General features: G+C 39.9%; 1 protein-coding gene across 3 annotated transcripts in view; it reads right to left on the reverse strand.

Annotated features, from left to right (window-relative positions):
• Positions 1 to 865: 865 nt before the first annotated feature.
• The window catches only part of RAB3GAP1 (RAB3 GTPase activating protein catalytic subunit 1), a 44,566-nt gene continuing 21,976 nt past the window's right edge, over positions 866 to 23,455 (reverse strand). The window contains exons 9-25 of one of the 3 annotated variants that reach the window (XM_050916005.1): positions 23,080 to 23,161; positions 21,295 to 21,363; positions 20,237 to 20,310; positions 19,336 to 19,428; positions 16,216 to 16,385; positions 15,623 to 15,718; positions 14,884 to 15,056; positions 13,832 to 13,886; positions 13,050 to 13,433; positions 10,628 to 10,765; positions 9,292 to 9,519; positions 8,508 to 8,604; positions 8,324 to 8,427; positions 8,066 to 8,181; positions 6,599 to 6,701; positions 3,862 to 3,882; positions 866 to 2,767 (exon numbers count right to left, since the gene is read on the reverse strand). In XM_050916005.1, coding sequence (XP_050771962.1) covers positions 2,525 to 2,767; positions 3,862 to 3,882; positions 6,599 to 6,701; positions 8,066 to 8,181; positions 8,324 to 8,427; positions 8,508 to 8,604; positions 9,292 to 9,519; positions 10,628 to 10,765; positions 13,050 to 13,433; positions 13,832 to 13,886; positions 14,884 to 15,056; positions 15,623 to 15,718; positions 16,216 to 16,385; positions 19,336 to 19,428; positions 20,237 to 20,310; positions 21,295 to 21,363; positions 23,080 to 23,161 — 2,246 coding nt within the window. In that variant the 3' untranslated portion in view covers positions 866 to 2,524. Of the gene's footprint in view, positions 2,768 to 3,861; positions 3,883 to 6,598; positions 6,702 to 8,065; positions 8,182 to 8,323; positions 8,428 to 8,507; positions 8,605 to 9,291; positions 9,520 to 10,627; positions 10,766 to 13,049; positions 13,434 to 13,831; positions 13,887 to 14,883; positions 15,057 to 15,622; positions 15,719 to 16,215; positions 16,386 to 19,335; positions 19,429 to 20,236; positions 20,311 to 21,294; positions 21,364 to 23,079; positions 23,162 to 23,455 lie in introns of those variants that run through there. The other 2 variants (XM_050916006.1, XR_007768278.1) reach the window with 2 other exon arrangements.

The following is a 23,455-nucleotide window of genomic DNA, read 5'->3' on the forward strand; positions in this document are numbered from 1 at the left end:
CCCCACGTAAGTGCTGTAACCACTAGGCTAAAAGTTAAAGGACATCATCACTCCTCCATTCTGGATCGATCTGGTCGACCTGAAATTCATCAAAAAATTTTCCAAATTTTTTTTTTTAAATTCATTTTGGGTCGAAGAGAAATTCCTCCTGCACCCTTTATTTTTCAGAATTGCCAATGGACCAAAAAAAAAAAAATCAGTTAATTGCTCAACACTGGCATTATACAAAATCCTTCAGAAGAGAATGCAGTGGTGTCTATGCTAGGAATAAAGTTTAAAAAGGACATGATACCAGGGACTACTATACATGGAGGGGTTATGCCTTTTTTTCCCTAAAAGAAAGTTAGCTACACTTTGCAGGTACCATGACAATGTGAACTGGTTTAAAAATATGGAAAAGGCATAGTACAAAAGTTCACACCAAGATTTCTTAACCTAGTAGGTCCTTGCACCTGGAAAATGGGAGGGGAAGGGAAAAATCAGTTTAAGTTCTATCACAAAATTGGCATGTGAAAGACTTTCCTCACCTCTAAACATGGAGTTTAGGTAGTTACCCTCTCAAATATGAATCTGGTCCCATGTGGCTCTGGAATAATCCATAAGGGCTTCTGACCATCCATCATTCCTTGGAAATTGTTGCTTATTTGGTCTACTCGAGAGTATGGTTCTATTAGACACCACTTCCACTGGGCTTAGACTTGTCATAGTAGGACACCTGTTCCTAATACAACACCCTAAGTTTTACAATAATACTCAGAAAAAAGGAATGTCATGATCTAATTTTCCATGCCATAAAATGTACTAATAGGCAGAGAGTAAAATGTTAAAGTGTGCTTAGGTGACACATGAGTCTAAGTCACTTAGATACAGATGCTCAAATGGTATTTATTCACAATAAAATGAATAGGAGTTAGGCACCTAAATACCTTTGAGGATCTGGGCCTTAGGCACTTTTGAACATTGCACCACAAGTTGCAAAAGCAGTCAAGATCCCAAACCTCTGGATGTTCAGACATTGTCATGAAGGTAAGAGATGGGCATCCTCCCCATTTGTCAACATATTAAGCTGTACTGCAAGTGATTTTGTTCCTGAGTCAATCTGTACATTAATACCTAGAACATGTATTGTCTGAGGTACTTCCACTTAACTGAACAATTTCAATAGCCAATTATATTTTAAGATTTATTGTACAGTGTCCAAAGACAAATAGGTGCAAGCAACAAAACTATAATGTGTTTCACAGCCATTTTGACGTGTTTACAACACAGCTATGATCCTTTGCTGATTCAGAGCAAAACAAGTTGTTGCTTTAAAATAATCCTTTCCTTATTACATCACCACACACATTAAAATCACACAGTTTTCATATTTGACAGAATCAGTTTACAGCATACTTTTATTACCAAATCAACAGGAACACAGATGCATGCTGTACACTGTGTGTCATGAAAATCTAGCGATAAGCATCAATAAGTTGCTTAAGTACTCATGATTTACGTATAGTTTTGGCCCAGCTGTCTCACATTTAAGGTATTTCTTTACTGTAGCTATGAGTATGCTTCCCAGCATGAGTAGACAGACACATTAGCTCTGCTTGAGCTAGTGCACTTAAAAAAGCAGTGTGGCCACAATGGCTCGAGTTAGCCGGCCAACTATGTACCCAGGAAGACAGGACTGATTGTAATTTTGGCAGCTAGCCTGAGGCACCATGGCCCTACTGCTATTTTTAGCACACTACCTGAAGCAGAGCTAATGCATGTCTATACTGCAGTTGGAAGCATGTCCCTCCAAGGCAGGAGGACATAAAAGCTCAAAAATTGTAAATGATAAATTTAAGGCTATTTGATTTTTAGGCTTAATACGCTGTTATAGCCAAAAATATCCATTTCAGCAGTTCACAGAAAAAGATACCCGATGCACGGAATCCAGGGCTTTTTTCAGGCAAATACTGCATGTTAAGAGTTTAGCACAAGATTGAATTTTGAAAAGAGATACATTTTGCTCAAACTAACAGCATTTTAAAATCAGCCATTGGAATTCAGTGAAAAAGTCACCAAAAATATCCAGAATTTAAGATTACACATGATAATAAATACAACTATTTAATGTTTACACTTCAAATAGACTGCCTAACACAACTTTAGCAGGACTAGATTAGGAAATGAAAAGCAGCACATACTGCACTATAATTTCAACATGAAGTATTTGTACAAAGCCCAGTGAAGAGTCCATTGGGAAACTAGCTAATGCAAAAATGTCCAAATCTTTGGACAGAGGGGAGATTTTTAGACAGTTGGAGAAATGTCTAATAACTTATATTGCTGTCCCAAATATCAGAAATCAAGGTTGATGCAGGCATCGCTCTGAGATGCTGGTTTGACCCCTTAAGGAAAAGTTATTCTTGATTACTAATTACAACAGTATTACCTCTCTCTCTCCTTGTCCACAGTGTTTATTTCCATGGAGACAGAGAAATAGTGTTCCACTTGTGAAGACATACAGGATAACTAAAAGCTAGCGAGATCAGAAGAATGTTGTATCAGCTGAAAAAGCACCAGCAAGTCGAAAATCCTCTTTTGTGATTACACTGTACATACGCTGAGGCAGTGGTTTAGAGTAAGGTGCAGGTCGAGGTACAGTTATGCGTAAAATGAGCTCCCGGCCTGCAGGCGGTGGGAAATCTGTAACTGCTCCTAAGTTCAGTCTCCGTTCATCTGATGAACCTGATCTCTTCAGTTCTTCATCAAGCGAAGTCATTGTGGTAACCTTAAACAGAATCAGAAGCTTAGCATAAGGGCAGGTTATTCTTAACACCAAACATCAGAAATTATTTTGAAAGAGAAAAACAAAATGTGGTAAATTACATACCAAAAGGCTACATGTAAAACACTAAGGAATAGCACCGCACACACTCAGATGTAAGAACCTTATACATGCAGCTGATAAAGCTAGTCCATCTTTCACTTTAACTCTTGACACCATGGGAGACAAGAAATATGAATAGGAAAAATGCTTAATTTTTCAGTTAGGGTTCACAGTACTTCCTTTATTATCCAGACATGTCCGAGTGGGGCTACAAAAGCCGAAAGACAGTATCCCCTCAAAGTATTAGTGCCAGTACACGGGCCATGTCCCAGAGTGCAGTAAAGTCATTGCCCTGTTCTGCATTTCCAGACTCAACAGGCATGTCTCCACAGCAAAAACAACCTGCAGCTGGCCATGCCAGCCAACTTGGGCTCAGAGTTTTTCATTGCTATCTAGATTTCTGGTCTCAGGCTGGAGCCCAAGCTCTGGGACCCTGCTGGGGGGCAGGGTTGTTTTGGGGTTTTTTTTTTTTTTTTTTTTTTTTTTTTTTACTGTGTAGACATACATTGCAGAGTTTTCTCATTGGGTATCATATTTTTACTGTCCAAGAAGTGGGACTACTGTAGTCTACCATGGCAGGGCAAATGAGCTATAGTACACCTAGCACTATTTTATGTTGCTGATCCCAACCAGTGAACAAAGTAATGTTTATGTTTAGTACAATGGCAATATCCACAATATTTTGAGCAGACGAAAACAGGATGCACTGCGTAAAGCCTCTGCTTCATAAAGAATTAACTTCTCATATTTAAACTTCATTAGATGAGATGTTTAGTGTTTTTACAAACTCTGATTTTTCACATTTTGTTAAGTTTCAAAAATCTGTGGATGAGAAGTCAGTTTGAAAATGGAGAGAGAATAATTTTTATGCTTAATATATGTGATATCAACAAATCATATTAAGCTGTTATGTTATATCTACTCAAAAGCCATTCTCTGTGCCCTTACATGAAGCTAGGAAGATGAGCAGAAAACAAGGGACAAAAGCTAATTACCTCATCAGAAGATTCAGTCATCTTGAGAAGAAGGGATGAGAAGAGAACCAATGATGAAAGACAGAAACAAACGCAAGTCAGATAACTTAAAGGTTAGACGGAGATTTTAAGAGTGTTTTAAAGACACCATATACTGAATTCAAGAGCATTTCTGTCAGGAGAGCTATTGTGACAAACATATACTTTAAGAACACAACAGATGTAACACACATTGTTACACAATTTATACACAGGAGGCCAGGGTCAGAACTTAGTAAATAATAAGTCTGTCAATCAGGTTCTATTTACCCAACAAGTAGCTGCTGAAACAATTTTTGGAAATGAAACTTGCTATTTAATAGCAAGCTAAATTTTTGTCCCATCAACAACAACGTTTCAACTAGTAATGCCCCCCACGGGCTAGAACTGGAAGACAGCTTGGATTATTTCTGCCTGAAAGAAGTCAAAGCCTTTAATTTACGTATATCTTCAGCATTAAAACTTTAACAAACATTAGAAACTTCTGATTAAGTGCAGCATTTAGTAGTTCCAAAACTTCAGCAGAAGTCTACCAGCAAGGCAAAGGGCAAAGCATACAATATTACAGCATATATGTATGCTTTGTAGCCTTATTGCATTTTGCAACATTATACATAGGTGGGCCTTTCTCAAAGAAAAAAAATTGTTAATAGACGAAATAAGCCTTTGATAAAAGTGAAAAAAAAAAACCACCACAGGATGGGGTAGTGTTACATTTGTTATATCCGCAGCAAAATTCAGTTGCATAGGGAAAATTAGATACAACAAAGTAAAGTCCTTTTAGCAAATCTCATCATTTTAACTGATAATAAATCAATCTCTACTTTAAATTAGTAAGAGCCCATTTCTATAATCCCAGTTCACTTGATAAGAAATCTTTCAGTCATTACAATAACGTATTTGAGAACAAAAACAGAACATCTATTGCACCACTTTGACTTGCAGAAAAAAGTTAAAATTGCCACAGCTTACAAGATCAGTATGTGGCTGGCAACACAAGAGTTGCTGAATGTTTGATAGTATTGCTAAAGAAGAATAACAACAACCACTTATTCTTAAGAACACTGATTAACAGGAAGAGACATCTTTACATTTAAGAATTCCAGGATTGCACCTGTGAATAATATTCTGCTTCTAACTGGAGTTACTCCTACTGAATATGAATACTATTTTCTAATGTGTACCACTGCATTTAAAAAAACTGGGAGAAGTTTAGAAGGCACTTTAGTAGGAAGTTTAGTTTCTGTTTGATATGAAATTAGTTTATGCCCAGCAAGAAAACAACTGGCACACACTGGAAAAAGTTTGATACAAAAAGAGGCCAGTAGGGCTATCCAGGTGGTAAACACTGAAGTTTCACCACCTGTCTGAGTTAGTAAAAATGCTGACAATGAAAAAAATATAAAGTAGAAACAGGCTATGGATATCAACGTGCAACTGCACCTTTCAGCACACTGTAAATATAATTGGTCAAGGGTCAGAAGCAGGTTCATTAGTCTCATTACAAATATTTAATGTTGTTTTATAGTTTAAAAAGAAGTGACACCCTTGATTGCAATGATGCACAATTTCTACATTAATGATATGGCAAAATTCTATATGCTCTTGAATTTTGTGAAAATGTTCTGCCAAGAGAACTCACTATCGCTATGGCACAGCTGTAACAATGCAACAGTCACAACTGTCTTCGAAACTTGATCTTATTCAGTATTCTGGTCATCCTATTTTAAAAACAATTACCATGTTAGTAAAAGAAGGGGAGCAACTAGAATGAGTTAGAAATCAATGGTCCCCCCCACACACACACACACACCCCGAACAAAAAGAGAGACTGCAGAGGTAGAACAGGGAATGAGACAAACTGCTGAGTATTTTATCATCTTATAAATCACAAGGGCAAGATCAAATAGTCAAAGATACTGGGCTAGAGATTATTTGAACTTTTGTTTTTTGTGCCCACATATTGCAGAGCATATTATTGCAGGTTCAAAGTGCAAGTCTACTCTGAAAGTTACTACTAAAACATCGTAGAAGCTTTCCGATCAGATCTCCCTGCATGTACTGAGTCATATCCACTTCTTCTATTGACTAAAATACATTTGTACGTTTTTTTCTGTTAAGCCCTGCAAAGCCAACACAGCTACAGGAGAGAGAGGGGGGCTCTTCATTCTTGTGCATCTTCAACATAATTGTTTACTACGCAAAGTCTCAATCAGAAATACTTGTGCCAATCCACTGAGGCAACAGAACTGCAGAAAAAAGTCACAAAGAGCAGATTTTGGCCTGCAAAACCTTTACCACCAGTGATAAAATAAAAACCCCATTTTAACTCAGAACCCAGAAGAGTTTGCAGGGCTGGAAGTAAAAAATCTTTATTTATAAACTGAGCACATTTGATCTGGAAAGCTAGATACAAATGTAGAATCGCACAATGGTATTGTTAGTCATATTTCAAAGTGAGCTTCACTTTAAAATCACTTAGATGGCCTAGCCGCATCCAGTCTTATAATATCCCATGGCTTTTGTTCTCCTTTCTTCATGTAGTTAAAAGTTCTACTATTGCCAAAATTGTTTTTACAAGGAAAAAAACCAGGCATGCATATTTATAAAAAATGCATGCCAATTTATAAATAGAAGAAATCAGCATCACATGAAGAGTTGTTGCTTCATACTGTCTAAATTAAAGGTATCAGCAAATCAACTGAAAATTCCAGCTTACCCTCTGGGCATTCAGAAATAACTTGTGGATAATACTACCAGCAGGTCCTCTTCCTGCACCAATGACCGATACCTCTGGCTGCTCCAGAAGACAATTTACAAACCTGGAAATACAAAATAATGAAAGGAAGGAAAAGGGGAGCATCCAAGCTCTTAACTGTATCAGTTCTTAATTATTTTCATGACATCTTCAACACTCTTTCCTGTACGAACTACTAAAGCTCCCCATCTAGCTTGAGTATAAAAACAGTTCCAGCACGAAGAGCACTATTAGGAAAACATGCATCCAAAATTAAATCTGAACTTCCAGTTTAGAAACTTACTATTTTTCCAGTATTACACATGACATTACATTACCAGGATTTTTTTTTCCAAGTCTTAACTCTTGGATCCCTCATCTGTGGTATACACATCTGTCCCTCTACTTCTTTCACTCCATCTCAGCAGGGACTGCAACTCTTATCTCCATTCCTAATCCCTCCCACAGGGCTGGAAAAGGCAACTCCTCCTATGCTTACTCACCTCCCATGCTGCTGACTCAGCTTCTAGTTGCCTCATATTAGTGTTTATTGGCTCTTAACCACCCCCTGGCCAATCTTCCCCCTGCTGGCTCTCAATTTCAGGGGGGAATCAAGAATCTGCAGTTGGGGGAAGTGAGCACATTAAGAACACAGGATGGAAATTAGGAGAATTTCTAGCAGGGAGGGTTGGTCCTAGTCAGGAATAGTTCCTCCAAAGAGTCCCAACACCAAGAGTGAAGAAACCCCTCTCATCCTAGCACAGCAACCACCTTAACCCTAAGAATTTAGCCTATTCCAATATTCAACTTTTTAACATTCACATGTTTAGCCAGACTAAGGAATAAACAGTCACGTTGTTTCTGTGTGGTGGTGAACAGAAAAAAAATCATGGGATACCTGGTTCCTATTCACTAGTTTTCTTATAGTGCCTCAATACAGCACTTCATATTAGTATGGAAAATAATGGGAGAAATGCTTCTTTTGGATATTTCATTCTACATCATGCACAAGACAGTAATAAATAAATAAAATACCTGGTTCTTATATAACATTTCTCATCAGTAGGTCTCAAACAACATAGGGAGTTCAACTTGTGCATGTGAAAGTGCACAAGACAGGCAAGACGAACACTGGATACTCTTATCACATTTACATAAAAAGTCAACTGTATTAAAATAAGTCCACATTGCACGCTATTTTCAAAGAGATGGATAGATTACATTACATTGCATTTGGCATCCTCAATGCATAGGACAGGAACCCTCTAGAAATGTTTCCGCCTACAAAGAGTTATAAATGTCTTTCTTTGAAGTGTCCCTCTCATGTGCTGTGGTTTCTGGGCGATCTGCATTATCATTACTACTCCCCATCAGCACTTGTCTAAGCTGTGGAACCTAAAAAAGCATGTGGAGAAGAACCAAAGAGAGTAAACTAAAAGTATCAGTCACCTTTCCAGATCTTCTTTTTCCTCCTCCTGATCACATTTCTCTATCCCAAATTTTGCTTTCAGTGACCTTGCCCTGGCAATGATAGCTTCTGCACTCATAATCTGAGCAATGATTTCCTGTATAAGGGTGAGGGGTTTTTGAAGGGGGTGGGGGAGAGAAAGGAGGAGGAGGAGGAAAAAAAAAACAGCATTTAAAACACACTATAGACAGTACTGAGATCTGCAAAGTTTTTATCCCTGGCTAACATGATGGGCTTACTTCCAATTTTTTGTCCTCTGGGTTTGGAAATCTTAGAACTTTACTGGAATGAGATATTATCTGTTTAATAATCTTCTTAACTGAAGCGATATCTTCCAGCATTTCTAAAAAACAAACACAATTTTAGTCATAATATCATCACTGTTCTTAAAAACATTTTAATTATTTATTATATGTTATTTACCTTCTTCCTTTACCTTTAGTACAGCTGCATGGATGACACAAGGCAAAAGATGCCTTGCAAGGTCAGCTGGTTTCTGAACTGCAAGATAGTGCAGCACCTATGGCATGTCAAAAAATTAATACATTAATGACAAAATTCATTTAGACAAAATTAAGATTAACTATGACTGATGAGCACCAATGCTTTAATTTCAAAAACGGAACATTAAGCTGCAGTTCACCCACTACAACATTAATGAAATAGATACAAGAATCATTAGTCTAAAAGTACGCTGTGATGTTAGTCCTCATGATAAAAGCTCTGTAACAAAGCTCCAGAAAATAGTCTGCAGGGAGATGGGATTTAAATCTCTCATCTGTAATTTGCGATTCTAACTCCACTACAACAGTAAGCAAAGAAACTGCAAATAATGAACATTTAAATTCAGTGCTTTAATTTTTTAAATCAAAATCTTTGTTTCATTTATTGGAAATGCAAATACGTCTCTAAGCAATACAACTTACCAAGTTACAGTTGGACATGTTTTCAAAAGGCAACTGCATTATTTATTCAAATTTCAGAAAGTCATTCTAAGAACAGTTATACTGGCAAAAAAGTAGTCCATTGTATTCAAGTTAGCATTCTGAGTAATGCTAGGGCATTCAAGTAACAGTTTAATAATTAGAACAAACAAAATACAGTGCAATTACAAGTTACTGGTTAAATCTTTCATAATAGACATAATAGACAATTACATGTTTACTAGGAATCACAGAACAGACTATCACAACACAGAGCTTTTTACCTTCTCGGCCTCTCTGGTATCATCAAACAGTCGCCTCTGCCTCCGGGCTGGAACTGGCTTTGCTGTTTCCCACGCTTCTACCCACATGTTGCTAGGAATCTTCATTCGGGCACTCAGTTCACCCTTAAGTACTCTATTCCCCTCTTCATCAACCACTTCCTCTTCAATGTAATCTCGAGGAGAGTACCACCTCACAAAATCCTCCAGGCAACAACCAGGGTTAGCGGCCTAGAATGGAAGAAAAAAAATAAGATAAAATATATTTATTACATTTTTAATAGAATTTCTCTATATGCAATCTAGTTAACCGGGCAATGTGGTTTCATGGACTGAACTGAGGGCTAGGAGCCGGGAATTCCTGAGTTCTAATCACAAACCACCAACTCACTGCGTCAGCACTAGAAAAGGGGCACTAGAAAAGCACTGAACATTCACATTATTAAATGGTACACAGCAATGGAAAGACAACACAATGAAAAAATGCATCCTCTTACTTTTACAAATCAGTACAGGTTTACCAGTTATTTCAAGCAAGCTCAAAATTAGGCGTTTGCCTTGTCAATGCTGCAAAAGAGGTTTAACACATGCAGTTCCAATTAGCATAAGAAAAGGAGATTTACAACAAATTCTTGGGATATGGTAAGAAAACTGGAGATGGAATATAAAAATTACGCTGTCATCACTCAGTGCATGAAAATGTCATAGGCTGCACTAAAATACTTTCTAAACTAAGGTTTGTATTGGTTACTGAAACAGGTGGCAAACACTTGTTTTAATGCCAATAAAAGTGCCGATGCCTACTTGCCAACCAACTTCATTTTTTGTACCAAATCATTAATGAGAGCAGCTATTAACTTTTATTTTGCAAATCCAATGCTCCCAATAAGTTATAAAGCCTCATTTAACAATGGCACAATGCGTTTCTGCTCCTATATTGTCACTAGAAGGCCTGGTTGTCCACACAGTAAACCTTGCCATATTCAATATGCCCCCACCTTCCTTTAAGTCATATTTTACATTGCTACTTTAGGTTTTCAAAACAGCTTGTGCTAGAAAAGTTACTATGAAATGTTGCATCTCTAAGCAGTGTGGTACACATACCTACTTTTAGGGGGGTTTTATTAACAGATTTTAATTATAAGTTTCAGAAGAATTTTAAACTGAATTTTTATATGTACCCTGAAATTTTAATTTAGGAAAAGAATAGCAAAGTTTAAAAGAGACAGCAAGGGAAGAAAACAGCTGTCAGGAGATCCTTCAAATTAGTCATCTTGATCAACTATCTGAGCTTGCTCATCTCAAAATAGTCCCAGAGAACTCTGCAAGCAGCATATACCTTAAAAGATTCCATATCTGAGAGTAAGCAAGCACTCTGCATGCGTGCCCGAAGATGAGCTCCTTCTGCTGACGTTCCCAGTTTAGCCAATACCTCAGACTGTTCCTCCAGCAGATCTTCCGTCATGGGTGCTGGTTCCTGTAATGTTGAAAAAGACAAAGGGCTAGATTCACAAAAAGACTTAAGGCTGTGTCTACAATTACAGTGCTGCTGCAGCTGTACAACTGGAACGCTTCAGTGCAGAAACTTATTACAGTGATGGGAGGGGTTCTCCTGTCACTGAGGTAATTCACCTCCCTGACGGCAAGTAGCTAGGTCACTGGAAGTGTTCTTCCATAGACCTAAGCACAGTGTACACCAGAGGTTAGATTGGCTTCACTATATCTCTCAGGGGTGTCGATTTTTCATACTCCTGAGAGATGCAGCTATGCCATCAGTATACCAGCTGATTCACAAAAGAAATGGTTACTCATCCTGTGCAATAACTGTTCTTCGAGATGTGTCCCTATGAGTGCTCCACTCTTAATGTGCATGCACCCCAGGCACACTTGATCAGAGATTTTAATTAAGTGTCCATTTGGCCTGCACACATGCCAGTGGTATCCTTGAACCCCATACCAAGGCTATATCAGGCTGTGTGGGTGAACCACCCCCTCAGTTCCTGCTGCACTGCTGTGTCTCAGGAGAAACTCCAAAGCAGAATGTTAAATTTACACTTTTACCACAGAACATTTGCGCTTCTGACATTAGTACATATTGTGAGTTGGTGATCTGGGTACAGTTCCCCACACACTTCAGTTGAAAAGCAGCTGGCAGTCTAGAACAGCATTTTTCAAACTTCAGGTCACAACCCAGAACTGGGTCACGGAACGTCAGGAACTGGGGTGCTCTGTCAGCACCGCCGACCAGGACGTAAGAAGTCCCATCGGCGGTGCTGCCCAGCTAAGGCAGGCTAGTGCTTACCTGTTTCAACATTGCACTGTGCCCCGGAAGCGGCCAGCAGCGGGTCCAGTTTCTAGGCAGGGGGACCATGGGGCACCACATGCTGCCCACACTCCAAGCACCAGCTCCACACTCCCAGCCAATGGGAACTGGGGCGGGGGGGCAGTGACTGTGGGTGAGAGTCGTGCACCTCCACCTAGGAGCCGGATCCTGCACCCCAAACCCCTCATCCCTGGCCCCACCCCAGAGCCTGCACCTCCAGCCCAGAGCCCTGAGCCCCTCCCACAACCCAAACCCCTAATCCCCAGCTCCCGCTGGATTGCAGGAATCAACAATTTTCTTAAACTGGGTCCCCAGAAAAGAAGTTCGAAAACCACTGATTTAGAAGACGCCCATGAAAAAATGGGATTGAGAAACCTGCATCGTGTGGTGCTGTACCTGCCTCATGAGGCACTGCAAACCCTTCCCAAAGCACCCTGTGGCCAGTTGCACAGTGGGATAGCTACCACAGTGCACTGCTCTCCATGTCATTGCACGAGCTGCTAGCGTGGACATACAACAGCAGTTTTAATTAAAGCGCTTTAATAAAAGTGGTATAACATTTGGTGAAAAAACTTGCAAGTATAGATATAGCCTAAGTCTCCTCACCCACCTACTGGTTCCCAGTCCCAGTCTCATATCTATCCCATTTCACAATCCCAGTTTCCCTCTCCTTTTTCCTGCCAGGCTCCACACTCAGTAACTCTTCTACCTCCTTGTCCCAATCTACTTCCCCCACAGGTCCGCCTCTTGTCCCTTCTGTACTGAAATCAGTCCATTTACTTCTCCACATTGCCTGGGGCAAAACAACATTGAGACCAAAGGGAAGACAAGCCCCCTCCTCTCAGTTCAGATACTTGGACCCGGACCTAACACATTCCACAGTTCAGAACTGCAATTGCAAGGCAACTCCTGCTCAGTCCCAGGCTAGAGTATGCCCAATGTGGACAGAATCTTTAGGGAATTTAGCTGCTAAAATCTATATGTCTCCACTGAGCATGTGCAAATTGTGATTCTTTCAAGGGCTTGTAAATTGGTCAAATTTGGTCAGATTGTCTTTGGGACAGCAAGAGGCACATTCCTGACACAAAGTCTACCCCCTGCCAAATTTCAAGTCTCTGCTTCAGAGCATGGCAGTGCTAGACTGTTCAAAGAGAAACGTTGCCAGAATTTTTTTAACATGGCCAAAATAATGTATTTTCCTAGCTTCATTTTTAGAAACAGCTGAACCATCTTGGCTGAAGTTTTCCAATAAATTCAGCATGGAGCTGAAATCCGGCATGTAAAATTTTACCTCTAATGGTTCAAGTTGGCAAAAGTTTTAAGCAACAGAAAACAGGGTCTTATAATGGGAAGTGCTACCAAACCTACCTATAAGTGGTTATAAAAGCAAATTGCTAAAAATCATTCTATAAACACCGCTAAGTTACTACTTTCTAACCTGTGTTACTGGAATGTAGAGAGGTTCTCCGGGATGCAGCAAAGTCAGTTTTCCATGCGGATGTAGACGACCTTCTGGTTTTAAGTTTGCAGATTCTTTATTTCCTTCTTTTGTTCCTCCTCTCTTTCCATTTTCTTGTCCATTTCCTTTCAGTTCTTCTGTGTCACTAAGGCATTCAAAAAATTCTTCTTCACTGTCACTCCATGATTCCCAAGATTTCCCAACCTCTCCTCTTTCCTTTTCAGTCTCCTTTTGATAATCTCCACCTGAACGGTCTACTGCTTTCCCAGTATCACCAGAAGACCCACTAGGGGAACGATCAGATGTATATGTTTTTTTCCCCTCATCCCTTGCTTTCTTTCTTTCGATGCAACAGTTTAACATCTACAAAGATAAAAACATTAACAATTTCTAATGCATAAATAACTGTTCACTAATATACTTACATAATGGCAGCAATGCCATTATACCATACAGTGAAACCTATTAAAAACAGCATAGACAGGCTCTCAGTTCTAAAAGACAGCAGTATAATATGTAAGAATTTGCACTGATGCAGAGAGATTTTATCAGCTGTTAGGAGAGGTTACAATTACCACAAGCTGCACAGAAACTGGAAAACTAACAGTGTTTGGAAAAAATCACATGGTAATGATTATCAGAGTTAACATTATCCACATAGTGACTCTAGAACATATCGACTAAATGTTTTATTGTTCTTGATTATTCCTATGAGGAAAGAAAAATTAAGAAACAGATTATTCTTAATTTGTGATATTTACCTGAAGTTTCTGATGCAGTAGACAGCATCTGAGATCTGGAGACCCATTAGCTAACCTGCAAAATGTTAAATTTACAGTTTTACCACAGACCACTTGCACTTATGCTACTAGTACATATTGTATATAGAGTTGGTGCTCTGGGTACAGTTCCCAAAAGACAAACATCCACATCATAAAAACTACCACTGCAGCTACCCTGTTAGGCTATGGTTTCAGCAGACAGGCCAAGGACTGAACAGGGCACAGAAACTGAACTACTCCTTTCACCTCTACAGGTTGTTCCTTCAGGTCAGGGATGAGGAAAATTGGGAGGCTGTCCCAGGAATGCTTGGACTGTCTCTGCCCATGCTGTACCCATCCTGGGATTAAAAAGATATCAGTTTCAGGGCTACCAATCCAGCATCTTTTACAAGTAGTAGATATACTTTAATATTTTAAAAGGCAAAATTATAATGGAAGGGTAATTAAAAAGTCCCATTTTACTCACTGATGCCACCTTTCACAAAAGAGGATGACTAGGTCGAACAAACAACTAAGCCAGGTCTTTTGAAAATTTATTTCATTTTTGTTATTTGTTAACGTGTAGGTGCTCCATACTGATCACCTCTTTCTGTTTGCAGGCCAAAGTCCTGCTAAGCTAGACACAGGGCAGGGGCTTCAGCAAAAAAGTAACTAGGTGCCCAAAAGGCAAGATGGACATGAACACCTCTGCTAACAACCAGGAACCTGGAGCAGCTGCCCCCCATTCTGCCATTTTTCTGATGAGAGAAAAAGAAGCGGGGTTTACCATTACTTTCCCAGATGCATTGGTTTTAATATAGAGATTGGGGGTAGGGGCTGAGAAATGTTGGCGCAAATATTCCTTTCTAAATTCTCCTGAATCTCTCCCCAATCAAAAATGGGTGAGAAGCAGGGAGTACTAAGTCAAATAATATACATCTAAAATCATTTTTGCAAGTCTGAAAAGCAAAGTATATTTTAAAGTCATAACTAGTTATCCTATCTGTCACAACCTATGGACATTTTCAGTCAAATTCCAATGGAACTCTTACTCTGGAATTAGGTAATTTTTCTCCCATCTGCGACGCATTTCCACTACAAATTCTTGCCAGAGGTGTGCCACTCCTTTTACCCCTCCGTGGTAGAAGTTGATCATACAAAGACATAAAGCCAGTTTGTAGGTCAGACTATCTGAAGGAGCTGATTTGAATTGACTGTAAAGATTCTACATGAGAAAAATAAAAAAATAAAAATAAAACAAAATCCAGAAAATGACTGTTTTTCAAACTTTTGATTTCACTAAAACATAATCATTATCTGGGTGTGTCAACATGAAAGCAAAACTCAAGTCTGCAAAAGTATTAGCCATCAATGATAAGGGACATAGGTGAAGGAAGACAGTTTCTGTAGAACCTCCACTAAAAACTATTCTTCCAGTCATTCTCTAGTGGTGATAGGACAGACAGAGTTGCAGTACACTGAGAGAAAAGAAAGGATAAGTAGCAACACCTGCTGGTCAAACAAGAATGTAGCTGGTTTTAAGGTTGTCTATTTTAAAGAACATATTTAAAACAAACTAATGTGGACAAAAGGTGTTCCATCTGGGAAACATTTTTTTAAAGAAATACGCAACAGAAAAGAATAGCTATATACTGTAGTCAAGCTCCCTGAGTTTACCCCTACATATAGATAAACTAACATTCTGCAAGCATCCTGTGACAAACTTTTTCCAGATATTAAGAAATCACTCAGATTTGAGATATTTCTCTTATGGGTTTCAATTAAACTTACATATTCTTCACTCTCCGGAGGAGGATTGTTTCTTGAAGTACTAAGCCTGGCTTCAGATCCATCTGTTAGTTTGTCAGCATCATCAGGGAATAAAAACTTTGGGAGGGGGGGAAATAGACCACATCAGTTTTTAACACTTTCCCCACTTTTTCGCTGCACACCTATTTTTTCTTGGTATAGTTATGCTAATATGCTGTGATCAACTTCTTGAGTTGGAACACTGTTATTCAAACAGTGAAGGTTATTTATTCTGCCTTGATACACTTGAAATGGATATTTTCTTGAAATGGATGAGCATATTCCACTAGAGTTATTGTGGCTTGTCAAATCTCAGACAAATAGGTATAGCTGTCGGTCAATAAAAAAAGGTAGTCTCCAGAAAAAGCAACTCTACTTGATAGTGGGATCACTGTTTGATTACTCTAGTTATGGATAGGACAGACTCTTCCAACCTAATGCCATTATGTCATAACTAATCATTCTCACAGTAAACTCATACGTTTTTTAAAATTTTATAAGCCACAAACATGAAACAAAAGTCCTACATACAACGTACACATGCACACAACATGATGCATGGACAGTTTGCTTACCAACATAAGAGTATTGAGGACTTCATTATTTAATGGTGAGTCATCTACACCTCTGTGTTTGCGAATTTTTTTCTTTGCACTGTGAACCATATTTGTGACAGACAATTTATGGATTGGGACTGGTGCTGGCTCTGTGAGCTTTGACAAAGCATGGGTTATATCAGCAACCTCTATAAAATAAGAAATTGTTATAAAATAAGTTCAGAGTTCTATTCAATCATTTCAATTTATTTAGGATTTACAATTCTAACCAACCTGTTAACCTATGCTCTATAATTCGGAATCTATGTCCCACATTTGAAATTAAATGTTTTTAGCCACACAGCTGTAGGGCAGAGTCTGATTACGAAGCAGCCACCAGATCCCTTCCCTCTTTTAGAGATTGAAGATAGCAGCACAGTCTATCCAGTCCTAATGGCTATCACCTATTGCCTAATTCAGAACATTGATTACAGTGCCCAAGTCAAAAGAGAAATTAGACAGACTGTCCTACTCTCAAAATAAGATATTAAAATAGAAGTGTGCTAGTTGGATGAGAACAAAGGAAGTGAAAAATAGATTTAAAAAGAGCCCAGGAAGATGATGTAGGTCAGTGATCCCCAATGCGGTGCCTGCGGGTGCCCTGGTGCCTGCAGGGCCATCTAAATGTGCCCGCATCCTGGCTGACGGTGACAAGCAACATCATAGAGAGGTGTCGCCGCCGAAATGCCGCCGTGTCCGCCAGACGAAAAGGTTGCAGACCACTGATGTAGGTGAAAACCCACTGATTATCCAAGATCAAGTGGTACATTTGATTGATGGACAAAGAAAAGGTAAAGAGGGACTAAAGAAAACACCACTTCCTTGATGAAAAACAAAATACAAGAAAGGACTTTGGTTCCCATATCCTGTAAGTATATGTCTACACTGCTATGTAAGCCCAGGGTTCCAACTCAGGCTCAAGCCTAACTCTCCTTCCATCTGCACACAAATCATGCTTACCCAGGGCTTGGTCCAAGCCTGAGTCAAGCCACAATACACAGTTCAAGCCCCACGGCTTTGCAGCATAGACACAGCCCCATTGAACTTGTGTTCTAGAAGTCCACTAGAAGAATCCCACAATTCAGTGATGAGCTGCCAAAATCTTAACAACCAGTTCCCTCCTCACCCCACAAGGAGGTTGCGGCCTGCTCCCCAAGGACCTCTGCCCCATCCAACCCCCACGTTCCTTGATGCCCCCCCCCAGGACCCCTGCCCCATCCACCCCCTTTCCCTGTCCCCTGACTGCCCCCTCGCCGCCCCATCCAACCCCTTCTCATTCCTGATGACCTCCTGGGACCCCTGCCCCATCCAACCACCCTGTCCCCTGACCGCCTCTGGAACCCCTGCCCCTGATTGCCTCCCACCACCCCATCTAATCTCTCCTCCTTCCTGACTGCTCCCCTGGGACCCTTGCCCCCATTTAACCCCCCTGTTCCCCTCCCTCTGACTGCCCCAACCCCTATCCACCCCCCCCACCCTGACCATCCCCCCCGGAACTACCCTGCCCTAGCCAACCGACCCCCCTCCCCGCCCTCTTACCACGCTGCCTGCAGGTGGCTGGCAGCGTTACAGCTGTGCTTCCGCTGCACAGCATCTGAAGCACCAGGTCAGGCTGAGCTCGCAGCCCCCCTGCTTCCCGCGAATTAGCTCAGCTATTCGCGTGGGAAGCCTGGGAGGACAGAGAAGCAACCAGCGGCTTCGCGCTCAGGCCCAGGGAGGCAAAGCGGAGGTAAACTGGGGCCACGGGGAGCTGGAGCACCCACGGTGTTGGCGCCTATGGTGTCACTTTTGGATAATGTGCTCAGGGGGAGCGGCTGCTCCCCCTACCACAGCTACGCTCCTGAGTCACTTCAACTTACCGGTTGTTAAATTTAGAAGCCCTTTCAGAACTGATTGTCTCGCACGGGACAACCGGTTCTAAAAGGGCTTCTAAATTTTAACCAGTTCCCGCGAACCGGCTCCAGCTCACCACTTCCACAATCCCATAGGCCAACTTTCTTTGTCTTCTGGACAGTCAAGTCTGGTGCACACTCAACTTTTCCAACACTGCATCAAAAACAAAACACTAGAGTGACCACATTTTGGGCGGGTGCTAGGAAGTCTGGGCAATGGGTGGCTGGACTCGGGCCTGCAAAATGGAGTGCTGACACAATTCCTAACCTGGGGTTACAAATAAGTTTAGATACTCAAACCCTAGCTCAGGGGTTGGCAAACTACGGCCTACAGGCCACATCCAGCCTGCCAGCCAATTTAATCCAGCCCTCAAGGTGCCGCTGGGGGAGTAGGGTCTGGGGCTTGCCCCATTCCCATGCTCCAGCCGAGGAGCGGGGTCGGGGACTGCTCCGCGCATACATGCCATGGCTCCCGGAAGCAGTGGCATGTCTACGCGTAGGGGCAGTCAGGGGGTCTACACTCTGACCCTGCCCGCCCCAACTGCCACCTCCGCAGCTCGCATTGGCTGGGAACTGTGGCCAATGGGAGCTGCAGGGTGGCACCTGCAGACGGGCCAGTGCACAGAGCCTGGCGTAGCCATGCGTCCGCATAGAAGCCAGAGGGGGGGGGGACATGACGCTGCTTCTGGGAGCTGCTTGAGGGAAGTGCCACCTAGAGCCTGCATCCTTCACCCCCTCCCCTCCCAGCCTGGAGCATCCTCCTGCACACCAAACTCCTCATACCCAGCCCCACCACAGAGCCTGCACCCCAGCCAGAACCCTCACCTCCCTCCTGCACCCCAACCTCCTTTTTGTGAGCATTCATGGCCCACCATACAATTTCCATACGCAGATGTGGCCCTCAGGCCAAAAAGTTTGTCCACCCCACTCTAGCTTAACAAACCCAGTCTCTGTTAACTCATGTTCTAATAAACCTAGGCTTACGCTACAGAGTAGACATATTCTAAGAGACAAGCAAAGTCTGAGGTGTGGGAAAAAGTGTTAGCATTTGCCTGTAATACTCCCTTGCCAAGAGAATCTAAAGGTTCTGTAAAATAATACATCTAGCTGATGTGATGAACACACAAGATAGTTGAGATGGGAAAGTGATCCAATTAAAAAAAAGCAATACTTCCAAATTACGACATTGAAAAATTAAGATTTCTACCTTTTCCATCTTCTTCAAATGTAGACCTTCCAAGAATCTCATCAGTCGATTCCTTCCGACGACAAAGTTTGAAGAATTCAGTAAGAAAGTCACCTACAAAGAAAATAATTTTCTGAATATTTAGTCAGTGAAGATCCTGTAACAATACATTAACCATAGCCTAAGTCCTTTTCTACCATAGCAGGAGTCCTTGGAGGAGGGAAAGAAGTGGTAATTATTTTGACATTTAATTTGAGAAATGTACCTAGTACTATCTCTAGGCCAAGTTTTACACATTTGTGGATCAAAACTACAAATTAAAGCTTAAACAAGAGTTAATCAAGGCCAACTAGAAAGCTAACAACCACCATTTCAAGAAGAAATCCAATATCCAGTTAATCCACCTCCTCACGCTTTGTAGCATGCAAGTTCAATAAACTCTGGGGCTGTTGGCTCAACAGGGAAAATGAGTTCCAGAGTTAAGAGCCCCATAATGAAAACGTCATGCCTCCAAGATTTACAACTCTTGGGTCTGTCACCTAGTGAGCCTCACCTGATCTCACATTTAGGGATGGACATAGGAAGAAGCCATCTCTTAGATAAAGATTACACGCAATATATTACTTTACAGAAGAAAATCAGCACATGAACATTAGACAGAAACTAGTCAAGTCTGGGGAGCACAGGTCTAATAAAACCGCACGTCAGAAATTTTGGTTTTCCAAGAATTAAGGGCTTGAAAGACAGCCTAATTTGAAATCCATTCAGACCCTAAGAGAAATCAAGAGAGGTTGTGCTCAGAATTAAGGAAAATTATGAAGAAAATGCAAAATCACAGGGGATTAGGAGACTGGTCATCTATTCAGCCCTAAACTTCATCTTCTTGATGTCTAGAATGGAAAAAAAGTTAAAGATGTTTTACCTAATAAACACTGCAGATTATCCGCTTTTCTGACTCTCACAGACCACTGTGGGGCTTGAATGGGATCCAAGTCACTAAAAAAAACACACAAAAAAAAACACCACAGTGCTTCATTTTGTCAACACCAGTATTAGGGGGTAATTACTTGCACCACAAGTAATCAAATCTTCTTAGGAATTGCAAGGTAAGATCTAAAGTATAAACAAAGAAGTCAGCCAAGCTAGGTTATGGAAGTCATAATATAGGTTGCATTTTCATGTCATAATTATTGCTACAGGGAAGAACAAGACATCAAACAGAACAACATGAGTTAAATGAGAAAAATTAATAACAGATGGAAGTCTGAAAAACAAGGATCTTGTTTTCATGCATGTGTCTAAAAAAGTCAGGGAAGAGAAATACAAAAAAATAGTACTATTTAAAGCTAAACAGAATATATTTTGGTGTTTAACATTTGTCTTTAAAGAAGATTTAATTGTCCATGTATATTTTCCTCTTCAAGTTTTCAAAACTTAGAACCAAATACCACAAATGTGTTAAAACAATTACTTAAAGAGTTAGTCTTCTTTTCTAAGACGGGTCAGTGCACATTGCTGACCATGCTTGCTAGATGGATTAGAAAGCAGAGGTGACATCGCATTCTTCAACAAAGACAGCTGTAGGTTTAAGGAACTCCATTTGCTTCCCAGGTTCACTATGAGGCATATTCCTTCATCTCAAGGCTAGACCAGCACCCCACTTAAATAAATTAATAAAAAAGAGAGCCAAATGGAAACCAGAAAGAGAATTAATGCACAGATAGGAGTACATGTACTATCTATACGGAGATCAGTATGTAATGGCCCTTTCCCAATGCACTCACAGGTTAAACCTGTAAGAAAATGATTGGTTCTGAAATACAGACATCATAACAGATGAGTTATACATTCATCAAGGCATTAAAATTTAAAATGTTAGACCTTTAAACTCTAGGTGATACTACAAAGATACAAGCTGTTAATGGATGAAAAAATTCGAAACATTTATTAATTCGTATATTTACAAATACACATACTTACGAATAAACATCATTGTCCACAATGATACCTTCTGTTAGATGAGGCCATGTAGCTGCCAAATGGAGCTCACTGAAACAGCAAAAACTTTGTATAAATTATGCTAGACTGATTTCTAAAAGCCCAGGAAGAGATTTTCAAAAGTCATAAATGACCGTTAATCTCCCCTAGCTCCCACTGAAATTCAGTGGAAGTTAGGGAGCTAACTGCCATTTATGCCTTCCAAAATCTCCCCCTTCGTTGCCTAGCACAATAAACCACTGAATAAAATCCATGAGATTACTATTATGTTATATACACTGTATTCTGATGTCAGAATTTTATTACTGCATTTTTGTTAAATTTGATTTCAAGTCTTTTTTTGACTTAATTTTTTTATTTTTTATGTTTTAACACAAGGAATGATGATGTAAAATTGATAATTCGTTGATTTCTCAAAGGAGCAAAAAAATATTTTTAACTCAGTCAAGCTGATATGTTTCCACTGACTATATCTTTTTTATTTCTATTCTATTGATTTGTCTACTGTGCCCATCATCCAGTATCTGAATGCCTTCTAGTAGTGCACTAAACAATGTGACTAACATCCATCATATAGCGTTCTTTCCCCAATTCCTCTCCCTACAGGGAACGGGGAAGCGGGGGGAGTTTTTCCATTTTGTTTTTTAATTTTACGTATGTTTGTTAAGTGTCCAACTTCACAGGGAGGGGCAATAGGGAACAGGTTGAAAATGGGTGCATTATGTTGGTGGAGGAAATTACGAGAACAGTGGATGGAAGTTTCCTCTTCAACAGAAACCTACAACATGCGCTAAGAAGGGTCACAGTTAATGAAGAGACATGGAGATCTCCCAGGAGAACTCAAATTAGCACCAGAGAACTCCCAGTCAACAGACTCGTAATCCAAACTCTAGCATTGGAAAATAAGCATAATTTCAACTAGTCCCTGGCAAATTGGGGCACTCATGATCCAGGACCACTATGGATACAAGTTTGGCTGCACTGTTAGAACGAATCCTGGTTCTTACAGAACATACAACGGTTACCCTAATAGTCTGCACAGTTGCTGCACCCTTTCGTATTACGATTTGCAAATTGCTTTGGCATACCTAGAACATTAAACATGCTAAAAGACAAATTCTGTTTAGACTGGGTGAACTTAAAAAAAACAAAAACTTGGATCTTTAAATAAAAAAATCCTACAGGCATTTAATATAAACCATACATACCCAGCCATTTATATCACTTGTTTATGGATCAAGGAAACTCATCTTCTACAAATGCCTTAGTTCTTTTGATAACAAAGTCGTTTTTGCAGATGGTTTGCTCAACTTATTTTTTTTAAAACATTAAGAGTTCTAAATCTGACACTTTGCATATGGGCACAGCATCTGTAGCTATCGTACATTTTAGCATTATGATTTGAGTGATAAATACAAAGTTGAAAAAGTTTATAATCTATTATGTTGCATCAAGTACATCAAGTATCCACGTATCAAAAAATCTCTCCCCCGAAACTTGGAAACTAAAATATAGCTTTTTGCACTATTCTATATATTCCAGTATTGTTTATAAACTTCATAAAACAGTCTCAACACACACTGCTCTTAACTCCTAAGCAATATTTAAAACTCTGAGGAATTCTGTTAGCAGTACATGGTGGCACACAGATATATCACTGGAAAACAAAAAAGTCTATATACAATTATATGTATAGTTCTGATTTTTTTCTCAGAAGCACTTACACTATTTTATAATACGCATAATTTTCTGCACTCTTAATCTCACCTAACAGGATCTTCACAGGCACCAAATGGTAATTTCCCAAATTCTAGGCCTCCGACTTCTCCTCCAATTAGCGCATCTATATCTGAAGACAGATCAACACATTTTCCATAATATAAATATGGTGATAGTTTGCTAGAGTAATAAATAGTGCACTACCAAACATAAAACTTACATGGCACATGATCGTTCTGTTGGAACAAGTGGTTAAAATTTAGATAATATCATAAAATATACATTACTAACAACTGACACACTGCTTCGGCAAACAATATACTTCACATGCTAAAAGTTATTTTAAGGCAATTGAAGAGGAAAAGTTACTTTTATTATTTATATTTTTAAGTGATTTCTTCTTTATTAGAATAACAATGTGCTT

Source organism: Gopherus flavomarginatus, chromosome 10, assembly GCF_025201925.1.
Source record: "Gopherus flavomarginatus isolate rGopFla2 chromosome 10, rGopFla2.mat.asm, whole genome shotgun sequence".
NCBI lineage: Eukaryota > Metazoa > Chordata > Testudines > Testudinidae > Gopherus > Gopherus flavomarginatus.